Here is a 19,218-nt window from a genome sequence, read left to right as displayed (position 1 = left end):
ACACGATCTGAAGAAGAGAGCCCATAATAAACAGACGGTTTTTGATTAGGTTATTTTAACAATATCCTTAATGCGGTATTAGAGCATTTTATTGACAATTGATCACTTCAAAATCCTTCACACTATATGTATGATTATAAACAAATTTTTCTGCAACAAACTCTATTGAATCTATTTCATAATAATTGAAATATATTAAGTTTTTGTAATACCGAATACTATTATGAAACTTACCTTTATTTTGATACCTAAACTAATATATCGCTTTATTTTTAATAAGAAAGTCGTGTTTACATTGACCAGTTGATTTATTATCTACTTATTGATCTGTTACTCCATTGGCAAATAGAAGTAGGCTGACACCTAAAGCTAAATATATGGCATTTGAGGTCATATAGTTTTTTAGTGTGGGCCAATAACCAGAAGTCGAAGTGTGGAACGTCCATCCAAAACGAGACCTTTATACCAGACGCAGGTCTCTTCCAACCAGTCTTATTGAAAGACTATGTCGCGCTATATTTCTAGAACTCTTAAAGAAAATAGTACAATATGTAAAAGGATAACATTGACAAGTGATTCAAAAGGGGCCGAACAAGATCTCAAGCTAGTCATAAGTCGATATAGGTTTAGTAAATAAGAAGAATGATGACTCAAAACGAAACTGTGATATATGAATCAAAACTGTGATAATCTAGCAAATTGTGGTGTAGAAACGAAGATGAGGGAAGAAAGGTGACACACGGGAGATGTTTTGAATGTGAATAATGATATACATTGTTAAGGATAGAAGGAAATTTTAATATAAGAGATTGTGAAGGATGAAAGGAGAAATTAAAATAAAAGAATAAGATGAAAAAAAAAAACTTCACTAGATTTGTACCCTCCCTACACATAGTATAGGGAACAGGATATCCCACAGGATAAAAAGAGAGGGAGTAAAGTACAAAAAACCAATGTATGGGTGTTTTGAAGGGTTCTGGCTTAGTGATAATTATGACTCACTGTTATAGCATATATAACGTCTTATTACTTTGGTATGATGTTTCAGAGATGCCAGAAAACATTAGATCAGCTCCATCACACCGCCAGGAATATCTCCGACCTGCAATCCAGGAGGCAGTTGGAGAACAAGACGCGAGCTCTCGCTGAAAGTGTGAAGATGTTGAGGTAAGTTTGTGTTGAAATTAGTTAGGGCGGTATTGACGTGGTGCGATGGTTTAACTTTCCTTTTCATCATCATATTCATACCAGCTGACTTATCTGATGATGTACCGTTCCATTTTCAAATTTACAAAAATAAAAGAACTTCATGCAAAAGATCTTCATAGAGGAGTAGATTGATTGCCTCTAACAATGGTTTTACAGGATACAACATTGTAGAGCGTTTGGACTTTATAAACTGATTAAATAGATGAAAATCATGGTGGTAGTTGAATTATAATTTTACAAAACTAGATAACAGTAGACTGACAGAACAAAAACTATCATAAATAAACAGCGAAGAGAAACAAATTGACAGTAAAAAAATAAATAATTATATAAAGAGGTTTTACATGCCCAAGTCAGACAATAATGTATTAATTGCATAAGGAATTAGGGGGACCGGAAAATAATATTGTTTCTGTCGACATATATTACAGAAAAACAGATTGAATATACTGCTTCGACATTGATTTGTATATTAGAGGACAAAAGGTTGTTATTAACGAAGATGAATATATTGTTGATTAGAAATAAAAACTTGTTAAAAATGTAGTTGTGTGAATTTAACTTAAGAAAGTGATATTACTTTTCGGGAGCCCTAATATTTTAATATACTTTACGGATAAATAAATTGTCAAATATAAAAGCAGTAAATGTAAAATTAGAGAGTTCTGGAGGGAAGACGATGGAAGTAAGGCAATGTGTGGAGAGAAATGAATGATGTTGTGAAAGAAATTAGAGGTGAGAATGAAAGACATTGAAAAAGACTAAACATGAATATGTAAATAAAAAAATATATGAATATATGATAAATAAAGACCTTATTCACCTTCGGGGTCATAAAAATATAGTACCTACCATGAGAAGCCTTTGTATTTTGAGTTCATGTCAGGGTCACCACTTAGGGAGGTGATATGGGTGGAAACCTCCAGTTTATTCTGACTCCAATGTTTAATTAAATAACACAGCCATCAGACAGAAGGATTGTCATGCTAATAATATATAAAATACAAAATGTAAGCGAACGTTACTTTAATAGGGACAGCTGGTAAAAGAACAAAAAACCGATGCTGGCTGGCAAAAAACTAAAAACTTATTAAAAAACGAACAAAAAGTACAATTACATAAATTAGTTCAAAATCAGAAAATAAAACAAATTTTATTGAAAAACACATTAATGCTTTTTTATAATAACTGTACACTAGAATTAGAGTTTTTAATAATATAATATAAATTGTCTTGGCAAGTAAAAAAGGACCAATATTTAGTCACTTCCGCACATGCAGTGGTAGTCGTGCAACAAAGTGCACCGCCCGCCAGTCCGCTGATAAATGCGTATGCAGCAAACAATGCGAATTACACAACTGCCACCGTTAAATCACTCAACGCGTGTTTCACCCCTCTACGGGGCATCTTCAGGAGTTATGTTACACCGATTAGTGCCAAACACAGAGTCACTGTGTTGTGCACTTTGTTGCACGACTACCACTGCATGTGCGGAAGTGGCTAAATATTGGTTCTTTTCTTACTTAGGATGGACTTCCGCAAAATAACGCCTGATTCCATTAAATATTGTCTTGGCAGTCAATTTGTTAATAGTAACCTGATTTCTAAACCTTTTTCCTTATTATATTTACAATAATTTTTAATAGGGCTACCTAATTATACATATACAAAATGAACTTCTACCCCTTTTAAAGCATTTACACTTATGCCATATTCATACGTATTTATCGTGGATAATAAAAACGTGTTTTAAAGGTTTGCAGCAAAAAGCGCTTTGGCATCAGCTGATGGGGCTGCGCTAGATGAGAGTCTACACGATCTTGCCGACCTGGAGAATAAATTAGACAGTATATTGACACCCATGGCTGGACAGAAACCACAATGTGATAAGGTAATTTTTACAAATATAATTTTCAACGATAACATAACACATACTAGTAAGAAAGGTTCAATGGAACTTTTTGTGATGGAAGGCAAGGATCTCATGGACGTTTTCCAACGAGATGGACAGACATCATCAAAACTGAATGATTTCACTCCATCATACACTGAGCTACATGGTGATACTTAGCAGAACCAGGGTCACCAACCGGAGCATGAACATGACCATGCATGCATAAATGAGAAGTAGTCCAAATTATAATAACAAAGGAAATGGATTTGATATTCGTTGTATGACGGTGAATAGATATCATGGTCTAGTATGGTGGGGAAGGAGTCGCCTTTATTTTATCAGGCTTCGTTAAGGTGATGGTACAGAATGGGACGTCATAGAGCGCTGGTACAACCTTCTGCGAAAAAGTGTTGCAGAAAGAGGCTGTGGAGAAAGAGAGAGAAAAAACATCTAAGCTCCTCATATGCAGTCGGAGACCCGGACATCCGAGGGTGTTATTCCCCACCTTACTCCTTAACAATGACCAGTTTTAAGTATTATGCTTAATGTGACCACTTCATAATCCTACTCCATATTGTCAACCTCTTGTTGTGCGCCAGTATCTGTGCGGTGGTTGCTGTATTCGTCACATCGATGAACCTTGCGATCGCATCCTTAGTCTCGTCCGAGTTCGTATGACGTTATATTGCTTCCACCACATGGACGCTGTTATACAGTCCGAGGGTGTTGTTCGATGAAGAACGATGATCGATCCGCCCTTTAGCCCCTGAGCCTCGAGGATGGTAAGCGTCCTTAAACCTGCCTCTGTACTGTAACCCTGGAATATGTACTGGAAATATCATCATTATTCCAGTCTGTTGGAGGTCCGTTGATGGATATAGACCTCTCCTTTAGATGTCCAATATAACCGGTTGGAAGTTCGAAGAGATACGCAGCGTTTGCCGGTTCATCTTCACTTCAGACTTTTAACGCCCAAGTGGCCATCAGTTCCTCGTGTTATGTGGCCTTTTTGCTGCCACTTGAACCTGTCGATCAACTGGGCTATGTAGGTTGCTTTCGTTCGTCTGCAGACCTCCATCCTATATGATCTTGTAGAAGAATTCTGAGCATAGAAATCTCAATGACTCTTTGAGATTCCCAATAAAATCTAGAGAGATAGAACACACACAGACATAACTGAAGGTAGAGAAATACTTATAAATTTATTGACAAAGAACATACAGGATTTGCCAATGTGATATTTGTAATTTTGTGTACAGGACAGTTCAGCCCTGGCCACGCTGTGTTGTGTAGCTGCATCACCACACAGCTCCGCAACTCAACTGATGCCGTCCCTGTCCACCTATATAACAGACACACGCATGTCTACAGACTTGAATAACCCAAATGAAAAGCGAAGGTGATTACATTCATTCCTTATTTCATCATCATTATAGACAATAGACATCCACTCTATCAGGCTTCCAGAAAGTTCACTACGAAAACAGGTCTGCGCTGGCTACATTCAGCTTGGACTGTGTCGTCTATTCATCTATGGGTGAGGGGGGGTTTGCCCACTCCGCGTCTACAGGCTCTTGGTCACCAATCCGGAACCTTTAGGCTCCAATGGCTGTTCTGTGATGGGAAATTCTTCGAGCTACATCTGTGACTTTGATTCTTTTGCGCATCTTCTAATTTCTGATTATATTAATTTATTCATATATTTATCATATTTTTTTGCATCTCTTTTAAGAATTATGTTATGGAATGATTATATGTAAAATTATTTTAAAAATGAATATTGTAAACATACAAAATACCTTTTGTACCTTGCAAAGCCCAAAGCCAAGTGAGTCCTGTTCGTACTATAAAAGATTCAGCTGTGGCTTCTTCTAGAAGATACTTTGAAAATAAATATAAGCTTGTTCTAGAAGACGTTGCCGATAAGTTTATTCTACAAGACACCACTGGTGAATCCTCGGTACTTCCTTATTATTTCTCATGCATGTCCATTACAAGCGTACAAATATATATAATCGAATAATGAATTTTCTGATCTGCTTGGCTCTTATGGAATTTATTTATTTATTTTTTATACAATATATATATATATATATATATATATATATATATATATATATATATATATACTGATATATATATATTTATATATATATATATTTATAAATATATATATTTATAAATATATAATCGAGAAAATTCCGTCAGCTTGTCAAGCAACAGTTTTCGAATTCGATTTCTGATCACCCTAATATCGAGGGGGAGCGCGTTGCAGAGAAGAATAGGTTGTATCGCGATAGAGTGAGTGATTGTTGTGAGTGTTCAGCGCTATGAAAGAACCATTTAAGAAGACGATTGCTCGAGAAGACAATAGTAGTTATTGAATATACACTTGCCAGAAATAATTTAGTTAATACATATTTATTCTTGATATCCCAAAGATTGGAAGAACATCTGAAAAAGCTGCTGTATCTGTTGAGAACTCTGATGTTGACTACAAGCAGGCGAACTGTGATATGGCAGCAGGCGGATGATGGTGAGGTGATGACCACCACAGACCAGATCATTCAGGTAAACAACTCTTTAATTAAAAATCTCTTATCATTATTTTAACCATAGGACTCTGAACGATATATTGCCTTCTCTTTCTTTACCTCCAGTATTCAGATTCATACACCTCCAGCGGCCATCATTTTTCATGCCATGTTGCATGTCCACTAAAACTTATACTTGCTAATAAGCTGGGCTATATATTACTTTCATTTGCCCACGGAACTCTTCTCTACTCGATGTCGTGCCGTCAGCCCCGACATTCTCGTTTGTATGAATTCTATGAACAAGTTTTTCCTTTCTTTTAGGCGGACACTTTAGTGTTCCATATTTCAGCGCAATATATTAGATGGTTAAAAATGATAAATATTTTTACGTTTTAGGAGCTAGAAGAATTCCAATGTTCTGGAAAGGATTCAGAAAAACAACAGAACAGGGTGATAGACAACGTTGATGTGAGGCGACTTCTTCTACCGCCCAGTGATGTCCACGTGGGAGAAGATAGAGAGTATGTATCTTTTTATCTGTACTACATTGTCGTTTGCCAAATATTATTGTATTTATTTGATTTTACACTTTTTGTGTCTGGCTGGTTTTGATGACACTAAAAAGGTTACAGGTAAGAAAAAATCGGGTACAATTTTGTCTCTATCAATTTTTAATTTGTATATACACACTTTAAATAAAAAAATTGCATCGGAATTTTTCTTTAAAAAAATATTAACAAAAATAGGTTTATAATATGTAGGCTGACGTTTTCAAAGCATTGGGTACATGTCTTGTTCTGTAGTTATAGTACCACCGAAACCGCTATACCGCGCCTTAGATATGCGTCGAGACGGGGGGAGTGACGGGTGCTCTGTTCCATCAGTCCGCTGTCAATGAGGCGTTCATGCTCTTTTCCTACCGTATTCCTAAGACACAATATACGTACAGTAGAGTTGGACACTGCTCTGGCCTAAAAGTTCATGGGCTAAGGGGGAGTCTTAGAGTATCTGTATAAGTTCAAGGGCAAAGCAAGTCCTTTGTGCCTCTGTGACCTAGCGGCGAACTAGATCTTTTTTTTTATGGCCCCCACTATTGGAGACCTCTCGTACCCCTAATTTGTTGGGATCAGGGCCTTTGCTTACAAATAAGTTTTTCAAATTTTTATCTTTATTCTTCACTCACTTTCATTCTTCACAATTTATTTTGTTCTTACCTTTTTTCCTTCACAATATCTTTCATTCCTTCTTGCTTTCATCGCCTTCGTTCCATCATCTTATTACACTTAAGTGGCTAGGTACATTTCTTTTATTCTTTATTTTATTACTTATACTATTTTTTTTATATCACGGTTTTTTTATTTATGGGTGGCGAACTAGATCATAGCGCGTGGGATCAGTTGCTGTCTCGTATTCGGAAGATCCGGAGTAAAGTGTAGGCTGGATATTGAGAGAAAAATAGAGGGCGTAACTATCGCCTTTATCCACACCATTTTTAAAGTATTGCCTAGCAATTGTAAAGGAGGTTATGTTAATGAACAAAAAATTAGCAAAAGGGCGTAAAACGATAGTATTTATTTGTAAACACTTTTTTGTATACAAAAAACAATTAATAGAGGAAAAAAGTAACATTTCATATGGTACAAATGGCAGTCTTATAACTCGAGGCGATCTCTAACAGATAACCTTTTGATGGAGATGAGAGACGTGAAGGAGAGGGCAGTTTATGTTGCACGTACATACATATATACAAACGCATACACTATTGTACATACAAACACACATACATTCAATATACTATATAAATACAAATAATTAAGATATGCTACAAAATATCCTATTTTAAAGGCAAAGGAAGTGTTCTTTTACTATTTTTTTAAACATTGTCAGCGAATTAGTGCATCTAATTGGTTCTGGTAGCTTGTTCTGACAGCTAACAGTGACTAAAGTAAAAGATTGTTCTAGAAATATAGTAGAATGAGCAGGCATAGTCAATTTCAAGTTCTCCGATGATGTAATAATAGAATTAAATTTAATATATACCATTAACTAGTAAACAACACAATATAAGTTAAATGATGAAAACCAAAATATAAGTGTAAATGTGATGATAATATCAGGATAAAAACTGTAGTATTTTAGGAATGGAGCAAGAAGATGAAAGGATGATAAGATAGGTAAAGGAGTGGAAGACTTTATAACGAATGAGAGAGAAGAAGAACGAATGATATTGTGAAGAAAGAAAAAGGAAAACTGTGAAGAAAGAATTAAATTTAAGAACGAGAGGTCTCTAAAAACATGGGTCATAAATAAATAAGACGCAGTACAGCGGTTTTGATCACACTATAATACTCTTGTATACTTCTAGCGAACTCTTAAAGAAGTTCCACCGCGCCACTTCAAAGCTGGAGTCAATATTGGGCACAATAACGACCAGTGTTCAAAACCCACAAGCGCTTTCTAAAAGCCTTCACGCTACCGTCGATGCCTCCATCCAACTCGGCAGTTTAGCGCGCGCTCTAAGGAATGATGAGGTGAGGAAGACTTCCAGATAGAGCCTAGTTTACTTTAATAGTAGAATCTTTTATATATATTCCTTGTTTTTAAACACGCTTTACAAATTCAGTAGTTTATCATTTCAGCTGTATATAACCCATTATTGAATAAATATAAGAAAGATAAAATAACATTTAATGGAATCAGGCGTTACCTTGCCGAAGTCCATCCTAAGTAAGAAAAGGACCCATATTTAGCCATTCCGCACATGCAGTAGTAGTCATGCAACAAAGTGCACCGCCCGCCAGCCCGCCGATAAATGCGCATGCGGCAAACAATGTGAATTACACAACTACCACCGTTAAATCACTCAACACATGTTTTACCCCTCCACGGGGCATCCTCAGGAGTTATGTTACACCGATTAGTGCCACCAGATAGTGGACTCTGTGTTTGGCAGGTTGGTTTGGAGTGATTTGGCATGTGCGGAAGTGGCTAAATATTGGACCTTTTCTTACTTAAGATAAAATAACTTTATTCAATATAGGATCTTTTAATAGAACTCTTACTGATCGTCAACTTATCTATTTATTTTATTTTTAATACTACTCTGCTTCACAAGGTATTATAGTTGTGGAGAAGAAGCAGGAAGAAACACGACAACACATTTTTAAATAGTTTAATACAAATTTATACATATACCATCTCCATTCCTTTATCGGACTACTAGGCGCAGGCGAAAGTTTCATTCATACCCAAAAGTCGAACTAAACGGTTTGATAGCTCGTTTTTGGTGAGAGTCGCCAAGATTTGGAACGACCTGCCTGGGTCTATTTTTCCTGATGAGTTGAACTCTAGAACCTTCAAGAGTAGAATGAACAGGTTTCTTTTGGATGGGCGTGTATTACCTTCGTCTTCATCTACACTTTCCATTTAGTGAGATTGAAGACAAACGCCTATTCCATTACAACTATATAAAAAATATATACACATTTAAGTTCACGAACCTTTCTGCTTAGTGAACTTAGCTCAGATGAAGCTGTAAAAACCTTCGGTCTAATAGCAACAATATCAATAGAAAATAAGTATATAAGTACATATACACTTTATCAGATATAGTCTAAATGTAATCAAAACCATCAGCCGACGTCACTGCCATGGATTCTTGTCATTTAAATATTCGTTTATTGAATAATAAGGCTTTTCACGTCAATTTGTATTTAATGTTGTAAATGGTAGTCATTATATACATTTAAAATATATTCTTTTTTAGGATATAATCCAGAGTCATAGACTAGAGGAGTCGGCGAAAAAAATGTGTTTTGCTACGTTCAATTTATTGAAGGTCGCTGAGCAAGTTAATCAGGTAAGTTATTCTACATTAAGAGCCAAATCAATTGCCACGTACTTTGTACCGTTACTGGTTTTTAATGGCCCTTCGCTATTGGAAGCCTCTCGTACCCCTAATTTATTAGGATCTGGGTCTTTTTTTACAAATAAGTTTTTCAAATTTTTATCTTTATTCTTCACTCACTTTCATTCTTCTTAATTTCTTTTGTTCTTACCCATTTTCTTTTACAATATCTTTCATTTTGTTCTTTCATTCCATTTTGCTTTCATCGCCTTTCTTCCATCATCTTATTACTCTTAGGCTAGGTACATTTCTTTAATTCTTTATTTTATTACTTATCCTATTTTTTTATATCACAGTTTTCTTATTTTTGGGTTTGACTTTTTTAATACAATACTACTTTGCTCTTATTCTATTTTTAGTTTATTTTTCCTATTATTAATTGACTAGTTATTTGTGCAGTTTATTTTGTACCTACTTATCTATACTGTTTTATTTCTTTTGACAGTGTCACTCACCACCCTGCGAGCAAACGATAGGAATGATAGCTTGCTATTTTTAAATATACGTCGATCAGCTAAAGTGGGTGTTCATAAACGTTTTAATATTTAGTGCATTTATTTATTTATATCAACATCCGCTTAGGATCTTTAATAGTAAAGAAATTTTTTTAGATAGATTGTTGAGTAAAAGTTCGTCGAACGTATAAGAAACACTATATTAAATATCGATAGTCGATTGTTGCTAATCGATTTCGTTCTTAAATCTCTTCTGGTTTATGATTATACTTTCTTTTTGGCTTCTTCATTTTGCCGCTGTCATTTTGCGTAGTACAACTAGTGGGTGATTGAACGCACACAGGTCTGCATGTATGTACTGTGCGAGCGAGACGGCACTAGCGATTAATGCTTGACGTACTATTGGTTAATTGGGCAATCGTTACATCATAAATTCGTACAAAAATCGTCTGATCACAAATTGATAGAACCTTCAACTTAAAAACAAGCTAAGAGGATTACAAACTCAAAGGCTTTATTTAGTACAAATAATCAATTAATTTATTTTAAATATTGTTAACTTTGAATAGCTTATAGTTATCACTTGTGGGAATATCAGACGATCCAATTTTAATGGATATAAATAAGATGCCAAAAACCATCGTTTTGTGGTGGTGTAATGAAATAAACAGATACAATTGAGAAAATACTAATTTATTGTTCACACAACCACTATTCAAAGGTAAGCGCGTCGGAGCGAGAGTTTATTACGGCATGCGCGTGCGCTGTTGTGCGGCCGGATCGAGAGTGAGTGAGACGCGCGCGCCGAGCGACCGGGGATCCGGTCCGCTGGCTCACATCGTAGATGCGCTAGGGCGCGCATGTTGCTGCCGCGGACAGGACAGTCCGACGTAGTGGGACTGTCCGCCATAGTTTCACCACATAGACGCCCATCACAAGGCATAGGTCTTTTCCAAAGATATAATTAGGGAGATATACTAACATCGTCAAGCTTGGTGAATTGGCGATCCCACTGTGGTATTATGGTACGCAGAGAACATTGCTGCATATCCTTTAGAAACTTGTTTGTATGCAGGGGTAATCCCACATAATTAATACACATAGTATGTAATATATATATATATATATTACATACTATAACCTGTGACCTATGATCAAGTTCTAGTCCTCTACCGCTATGCTACCACTACTGAACACTGACAATTAAATTTAACGAAACAAATATGTAATCATTTCTTTTTTTTTAAAGATGGCCGACTCTACGCACACACGAAGAAGACTCATGGATGCAATCCGATCTTTGAACGCGTCCATTAATAAATTGGTTTGTATCAATAGAGATATTAGTTTAAGATCTGTGATATTTTATTTATCAGGCAATATAAAGATAAAATAATAGATCGTAAGTAGAAAAGTAAAAGAGAGAAGAGAAGGCAGTTCTATCGTCGGATCGAACCTACTTGATACTTGATATCAATCTCCGTACTGCGTTCCACGGTGACAAAGACTTGAATAGGTCGGGCATAGTAAATATGATGAAAATAATTCCGTTCATCACGACCCATAGCGACGAGGATAGTGATGCAAGTCAAAATCACATCAAATTGTCAACAAATGTTTAAAAAAAAAACACACTGTAGGAACTATATTACGTCATGCCAGCGGCGCATCGAAAAATGGGGAATCCCACAAAAATATAATTCTTTATATATCGAGTGAGAGAGAGCGCGATATAATACTTCTTGACTTTTGATTGGCTGACGATTTTTTGGTGACCTCGTTGTGATCCAATGTGAGATTCTTAAAGCTTTTAGTTATTAGTGGTAATAACAATTTGAAGTCCAAACTAAAAGTGTGTATATTCGTGTAGCTTAGCTCATATTTATATAGATATAAATGAAAGCAAAGATCAACCAATGAAAATCGTCAGCCAACCACGCGTAGAGAAGTATTATAGTGCGCTCTCTTTCGCACGATGTAGATAAAGAATTATATTTCTGTGGGATTCCCCTTTTCGATGCGCCGCTGAATATGACGCAGTCATTTTACATACAAAGGATTGTTGATTAAACTGATCTCTATCAACATTCAATGATTTTATCTTTGTTTTTCTTGAATGAGACTAAGGAATCTTGACTGAAAAGGTTTCAATTGGAGTTGAGGAGCATTGAATAGTGTATTTACAATATAATGTTTAACAAGCACATAATTAAGCAAGTGTTTATTATTGACATTGAGTTTGAATAAAAGTTAGTTCAAGGGTAAACTTTAAAATAAATAAGTATATAACGGTTCTATACTATCTAGTTTAATATGATCTAAAAAAAGCAAAGAATGCTTTAATTATTCAACGTAATTTTGAATTTAAAAAGGTTTTAGTAACATTTTCATTATAATTAGCTGAAGTAACACCAAAAAGGCTAACATTTTATATGAATAGTTACAGTATCTTATTTCAATAAAACAACCTATTTGGTTGCTTCTATATATTGGTATTTATATGCAAGGATGTAGTTGCAGCTCGAACAGCGAGTAATTTATAAAATTAAACAAAAAAATTGTTAAGCAAGGTATTAAAGTTACCAAAACTAAAGTTTTAACATTTGCTAGTGTATTTACAATGGTTGTATATCGTCAATAGAGCCGAGCTGCAGATCCTGGGGAATCGTGCAAAGAACTGGTTAGCAGTCTGAACATGCAGAATGGCTTCCTGCAGCCATCTCAACCAACATGCGCTCTCAGCTACCCCGAGTGTTTAGAAGCCGTGCAGAATCAAAGCGATGTTATATGTAAGTATTATGCCTTCAAGTGTGTTTTAAGTCATTATTTACGGAACAATAATGTTATTCGCGAACTTTCTGGCCAGGAATTTGTCTACGAGATAGGTGAAATAATTGGAAGTCATGTATTTTGTCGAGATATAATAGATGCGTTCAGGCTCCGTAGTACTGGCCAGTACGTCTAAAATACTTTTGTTTTATATCATTCTTAGTTTGAATTCAAAAAATCGAACGCTGATTTGAATTCGGATGCTATCAGTGATGTCTGTCGTTTTGTTAGTGTCATGTAAATTGTAAATACTCTTTGTATATGTGTGCGTGTACTTTAGATCCTTCTTGGCTAAACCTTCGTCCGCTAATCCTATAATTGTTGACCCCGACGTGGTCAGAGATAATGAACCCACTTCTTATACCAAACAACCTTTGGATGAAGATGAGAGACATGAAGAAGGCAGTTTAGGGTGTATGTACATACAAATAGATACATTACTATACACATATATGCATACAAGAATACTTATATGTAAATATACACATACGTGCGAAAAGTACTACATAAATAAGATTAAATGAAAGATACTACACAATATCACTTACTCAATTACCATATTTTAAAATTTGAAGGAGATGAGCGAATTACGAATAATTCACCACAGTGTAATTACTCTGGACAATTTCTAAAATATATTCGGCCATTAGTGAAATGTACATTTAAATAATGTCAAATTATCGAGTATATTGACAGCTTTTTAGTTTTACAATTTAAAAAGATTGAGAAAAGAATATTTAATGGAATCAGGCGTTACCTTGCGGAAGTCCATCCTAAGTAAGAAAAGGACCAATATTTAGCCACTTCTGCACATGCAGTAGTAGTCAGGCAACAAAGTGCACCGCCCGCTCGCAGTCCAGACTCTGTGTTTGGCACTAATCGGTGTAACATAACTTCTGAAGATGCCCCGTGGAGGGGTGAAATACGTGTTGAGTGATTTGGCGGTGGCAGTTGTGTGATTCGCATTATTTGCCGCATACGCATTTATCAGCGGGCTGGCGGGCGGTGCACTTTATTGCACGACTACCACTGCATGTGCGGAAGTGGCTAAATATTAGTCCTTTTCTTACTTGAGAAAAGAAGTTAATCATTTTCATGTCAGTTAATAGATGCCCACTGCAAGGCACAGGTGTTTTTCCAATAATCGGCATGATGATCGGTCCTCTGCTGTCCACATTAAGGGACTCCCCCAGACCTTGACTATATCATCGTTCTAGTGGGGAGTATAATCAGGCCGCATCTACCGTCACGAAAAGTAAACTAAATATACAGTGGTACACTGGTCAATGAGCAGATCAATCATCTTATATAATTCACAGTATGTATTAATTACATAGGATTACAATTGAAATAAGGTTCCAGAAAATATGTAATAGTGTCCTCTGCGTCCCATAACACCACACTGCGCAAATAATATGAGATCCAGAGACCACGTGGTCAATGACTAATTGCCAAAAAAAGTAGTTTCATTTCATTTTACAACCCGCTGTTTGAGAACCACTGACTTACGAGAGTGTAGCTATTATTATTTACACGATAAACACTTCTTATTAATTCATCAGATAAACTGAAGAGTGATCACTCAGTATCACGTGAAGAGGGCATCTCTACGTTGCAGTATGTCGCTGCGTCTGCGTGCAACGTGTCGGAATATGCAACGCATTGCGCCTATTTGGTCAGTTTATTTCTAATACAATATTAGATATCTATATTTATTTAATTTATTATATTTATTTAGATGTCTTTGACAGTTATAAATTGTAACAAATAAAAATATAAGCATTAATATATAGTAAAACTATTTTCTCGCGGTATACATGTTTTAAAAATATGCTGCGAATATAGAAGAATAAATACGGAAGGGTGATATGTTTAGGATTATAAAGGATATGTATAAAGTATATAATTCTATCCAAGAATACCATACTGATGTTAATGCTTGGAATTATATGTTGATGCTCACTCAGGAAGCTAATTATTGTCGCGCATTTATAAAACTATATTTGTAAAGAACAACTGTTGACTTTCTCGCCGGATCTCAGCAGAACTGCCTTCAGAGATGGTAGCTTCCTGTAGGAACAACAATGTCGACATTTTATATATAAAGAATATTTTTATTTTGCTATGGTGAATGTCCATCCTCATATCTACAGCAATAAAGAGATTTATTAGTATGTTTATTTTCACAGATAAATATATCAGACAAACACAAGGATGTTGCCAGAACTGGACTTCTCAATGTCGACAGAATCCAGAACTTGTGTGAATCGATGAAGAACAGCTGTGTTAAGATAATGTGTACAGGGAATATAAATCAGGTGATGTTTTAAAAGCTCTATCACTTTTATTGTTTGGTTCACGAAAGTCGAACGAAAGGAACCAATATGCCAGCGGTGGTGAAGGTTAACACAGAACAAATGGCCACTAAATCCTTAAAGTTTTTTAATGCCCTTTTTAGAGCTTTTTCCACCCCCTATCACAGTATTTTCTAGCCTTATCAGCCGTGCCCCTTCTTAGCCTTCCTAAAATTGTTACGCCCCCTATGTAACATATATTTCTTTCAATTCAAAGGATTCAATTCCTATCGAGTCCACTTGCCCCCTTTGGGACGTGGGCTCCCTGTTGGGTAACATAGCCCTAACATATTTAAAACAGGGACTCTTTTTATTTTAAATTGTGATTATTTCAATTTGTGTTTTCTTATCACTCTTCTTTTTCGTTGTTCACAATCTCTATTAGTCTTCTTCCATTCTTTATAACTTCTTCTATTGTCTTACCATTTATTAACATTCCATTCGCACCTTGCTTCTCTTCCTTTGCCACAACATCTTTTTATGTCACAATATACTTGAATTTTTTTGATATATCATATTTCGTAACACTGATTTTTTACAATTTTTTATTTAATTTCAAGAGCCTTAAGGTTCTGCAAAGGCAGAGCCGGACATCCAACCACAAAGTAGATATAAAACCTTAATACTGTAGTACTAAGATACTGAACGAAGGCCGCTTCCGAGCAGTATTGAAAACAAATGGGGGAGGCCTAAATCCAACAGTGCACATCTTACGGTTGAAGTGATATAAGTAACAGGTGGCACAAAAGTAATGTCATAATGTGAGCGTCCCTTAATTTTTACAAATAGCTCCAAATGTAACTGGGCTTTAATATTTATGATGTAGATATATAAAGAATTAATTTTCAATAAGCGATGGAGCGATACACACTTAAAAATGTGAAACTGTTGTTACTGCATATTTAACTTTCCAAGTTTACCGCAATAAGCCCTAAACCTACAAAGCCTTAAAAGCTATCATTAAAAAGATATCGCCAATTTGGGGGCAGATGTTTTACAGGCAACGATTGAAAGTGCTGTAAAAAGAGCGAAATTACTCAGGAGGTGGCCATTAGAGCGCATTTTTTTTCCAAATAATGTCATAAATCTTAAGTAAGAAAAGGACCAATATTTAGCCACTTCTGCACATACAGTGGTAGTCGTGCAATAAAGTGCACCGCCCGCCAGCCCGCTGATAAAATGAGGCGGAAGTAGCTAAATATTGGTCCTTTTCTTACTTAGGATGGACTTCCGCGAGGTAACGCCTGATTCCATTAAATATCATAAATATTACACTGTCAAAAAGCCTTTTTTCAACAACAGAGCTCTTTTTTTAATTCCTCACAAAATGGCTGCCAGTTCAAATTATGACATTACTTTTGCACCACCCGCTATATGTATGAAAGTAGATAAAGTAACAAAAGGAAAAGAAGGTGTGACATTGAGACGAATAAAAGTTGAGAGTGAAAATAAAAATATGCGAAGAATTAAATTTGTCAAAAATGTTATTGTAAATAACATAAAATATTACCTCATGTATAACATAAATGATGATGTCTCCTTATAAATACTCGTTTCGTTTCAGATCAGAGATTTACAATCCGTTGTGAAAGATCAAGTACATCAGCTGAATGAAGCGGTGAACGAATCCAAAGCCAAGGTGATGAGTGTCGCTGATGAAAAAGACTTTCAAAATGCTATTGGTGCAGTGGACGCTGCGGTAACGGAGTTTAATGGATGTCCGATAGATACTGATATAGTGAGTATAATTCTTCGCTATACCATCACGCACACACATATACTCGTATATATATATACAGGTTAATGAAATCAGGCGTTATTTTGCTAAAGTCCATCCTAAGTAAGAAAAGGACCAGTATTTAGCCACTTCCGCACATGCAGTGGTAGTCGTGCAACAAAGTGCACCGCCCGCCAGTCCGCTGATAAATGCGCATGCGGCAAACAATGCGAATTACACAACTGCCACCGTTAAATCACTCAACACGTGTTTCACCCCTCCACGGGGCATCTTCAGAAGTTATGTTACACCGATTAGTGCCAAAAGGCTCACTCTGTGTTTGAAATATTGGTCCTTTACTTATATATACAGTTAACTTAATTCTTATTTATGTAAACCCTTATATATATAAAACGAAATTAGATTGCTATATCATCACCAGCCGATTGACTCCCATTGCAAAACTTATGCTTCTTCCAAAGACCGTCATGATCACCGATCTCCCGCTATCCGCATCCGGAGATTTCCCGTGATCTTAATCATCGGCTGCAATCAAACCTTATGTCATCCGCCCATCTAGTGAGCGATCTACCCATGCCGCGTCCACCAGCTAGTTGTAGCCACTCAAGAACCTATCAGCACGAGCAATTTTCCCCACCCACTGCCACTTCAAATGAGCAATTCTTCTAGCTACGTTGGTGATCTTGATTCTTCTGTGGGTTTCCTCAATTCCTCAAATTTTCCTTCAATCTCGCTACAAAACTTCGGGCATATTCCTCCCCTACCCTCTCTCTGAATGACCTTAGGTCTTCTTCCTTTATAAGTGGAGAATATCATTTTGGCATTTTTATTGAGGTAGTCGTTCAGCTCATAGACGCCCACTGCAAGGCATAAGCCTTTCCTATAGGGGATATATGGTAATCACCACGCTTTGCAGGCGGGTTGGCGATGGCGGTGTGGTTTTATTGTACGCAGAGGATTCTGCTGCATACCCTCTGGAAAGTTCTTTTGTGAGCAGTGGAAGTATATAATTAATGCACAAAATGTGAACTATTTAAGAATATCCCGGAAATCGAAACTGCTACAAAATTAATTGTTCTTATTCCAGAGAACTATCAACCCGGCAACACTAAGGTTACTGGATGCTGTTGAGGTTCTTCAAGCTGTTATCACCAGGCCAACCTTCGTTCCGAAATTCGATAGCCAATCCAAAACACTCGCTGCTTCTAAAGATGTGGTCAAGTACACCAGGTATGAAATTGTTCATTAAACAGCTGTTTTGACTTATATTATATTATATTGACGAAAGTAATTAGTCTCTCGTTGTGCTATAGGGAAAGATATTTTAAGTGCTTTATAGCACCCATGATCACCAGATTGATATGTTGAAAGGCCATAAGACGGTAGAAGATTTTTTGAAGCATCTTGATCCTAGTTCATTCACTTTATTGCAACTAGCTCAATTTTTTTTAAAAAAAATAGTCAATTACGATGAGACTACAATATGTCTACTCTACAATATATCTTCATTTCTAAATAAGAGATTTCTAAAAATGTGTAGAAAAATTGTAAAAGATATATAAAGAGAAATAAGACTTAAGAAAAATTGTAAAACCAAATAAAAAATTAATTGTAAATAAAATAATAATTGTAAAATAAAATTTTGTAAAATAAAGTTAAAAAATTAATAAAACTAAGAAGTAAGGTGACGGAAGAAAGTAATAGGAAATGACTGAAATGGAATGAAAGGGTGAGACAGACGAAATGTGGAAAATAAGAAAAAGAATGAAAGAACTTAAAATGAATGGATGAAGGGTGTGGAAATAAAATGTGAAAAAAAAAATTAAACGAAAACAAATGACTCTGTCCTTCCACAAGATAGGGGAACGAGAATAATATATATATATATATATATATATTTATATATATATATTTATATAATGATACCGAGGACTTGTAGTCCAGCGGGATTTACTATATCAGGTTCGGGATTGATTCCCGGGATACAATCTTTTATAATTCACACCCCGTCCAATAATTATATAGGATTACCACTGCTCACTAACAAGTTTCCAGAAAATGATCGGCAACGTACATTCCGTACCATAATACAACACTACGATCGCCAAACCACTTGCGAAACGTGTCGATTATGGTATACCCTCCCATTGATGTCTTTGAGTGAGGCCTATGCCTTATAGATGAGCATTTATTGGCTTGGCCGGACGAAATTATTAGTTTAATATTAGTTTTATTTGATAAAATAAAATAAAATCTATTTAAATTTGTCTATATTTCATTTTTAAGGTTAGTTTC

At 35.8% G+C, this 19,218-nt stretch overlaps 1 protein-coding gene across 1 annotated transcript; it reads left to right on the top strand.

Moving 5' to 3' along the window:
- The first annotated feature begins 3,469 nt into the window (after positions 1–3,469).
- Positions 3,470–18,172, top strand: LOC137925119 (talin-2-like). Its single transcript, XM_068768501.1, has 12 exons — positions 3,470–3,490; positions 4,363–4,502; positions 5,545–5,674; positions 6,037–6,161; positions 8,006–8,171; positions 9,407–9,499; positions 11,252–11,326; positions 12,644–12,791; positions 14,394–14,506; positions 15,021–15,149; positions 16,750–16,923; positions 18,011–18,172. Exons 1-12 carry the CDS (start codon positions 3,470–3,472, stop codon positions 18,170–18,172), a joined length of 1,476 nt encoding a protein of 491 aa, XP_068624602.1.
- The last annotated feature ends 1,046 nt before the right edge of the window (positions 18,173–19,218 follow it).

Source organism: Battus philenor, unplaced genomic scaffold, assembly GCF_028537555.1.
Source record: "Battus philenor isolate CCGP_79_NKW_IND1 unplaced genomic scaffold, ilBatPhil1.0.hap1 SCAF_26, whole genome shotgun sequence".
Classification (NCBI taxonomy): domain Eukaryota; kingdom Metazoa; phylum Arthropoda; class Insecta; order Lepidoptera; family Papilionidae; genus Battus; species Battus philenor.
Note: the sequence above shows the minus strand (reverse complement) of the source record. Positions and strands in the feature narration are given on the sequence as shown.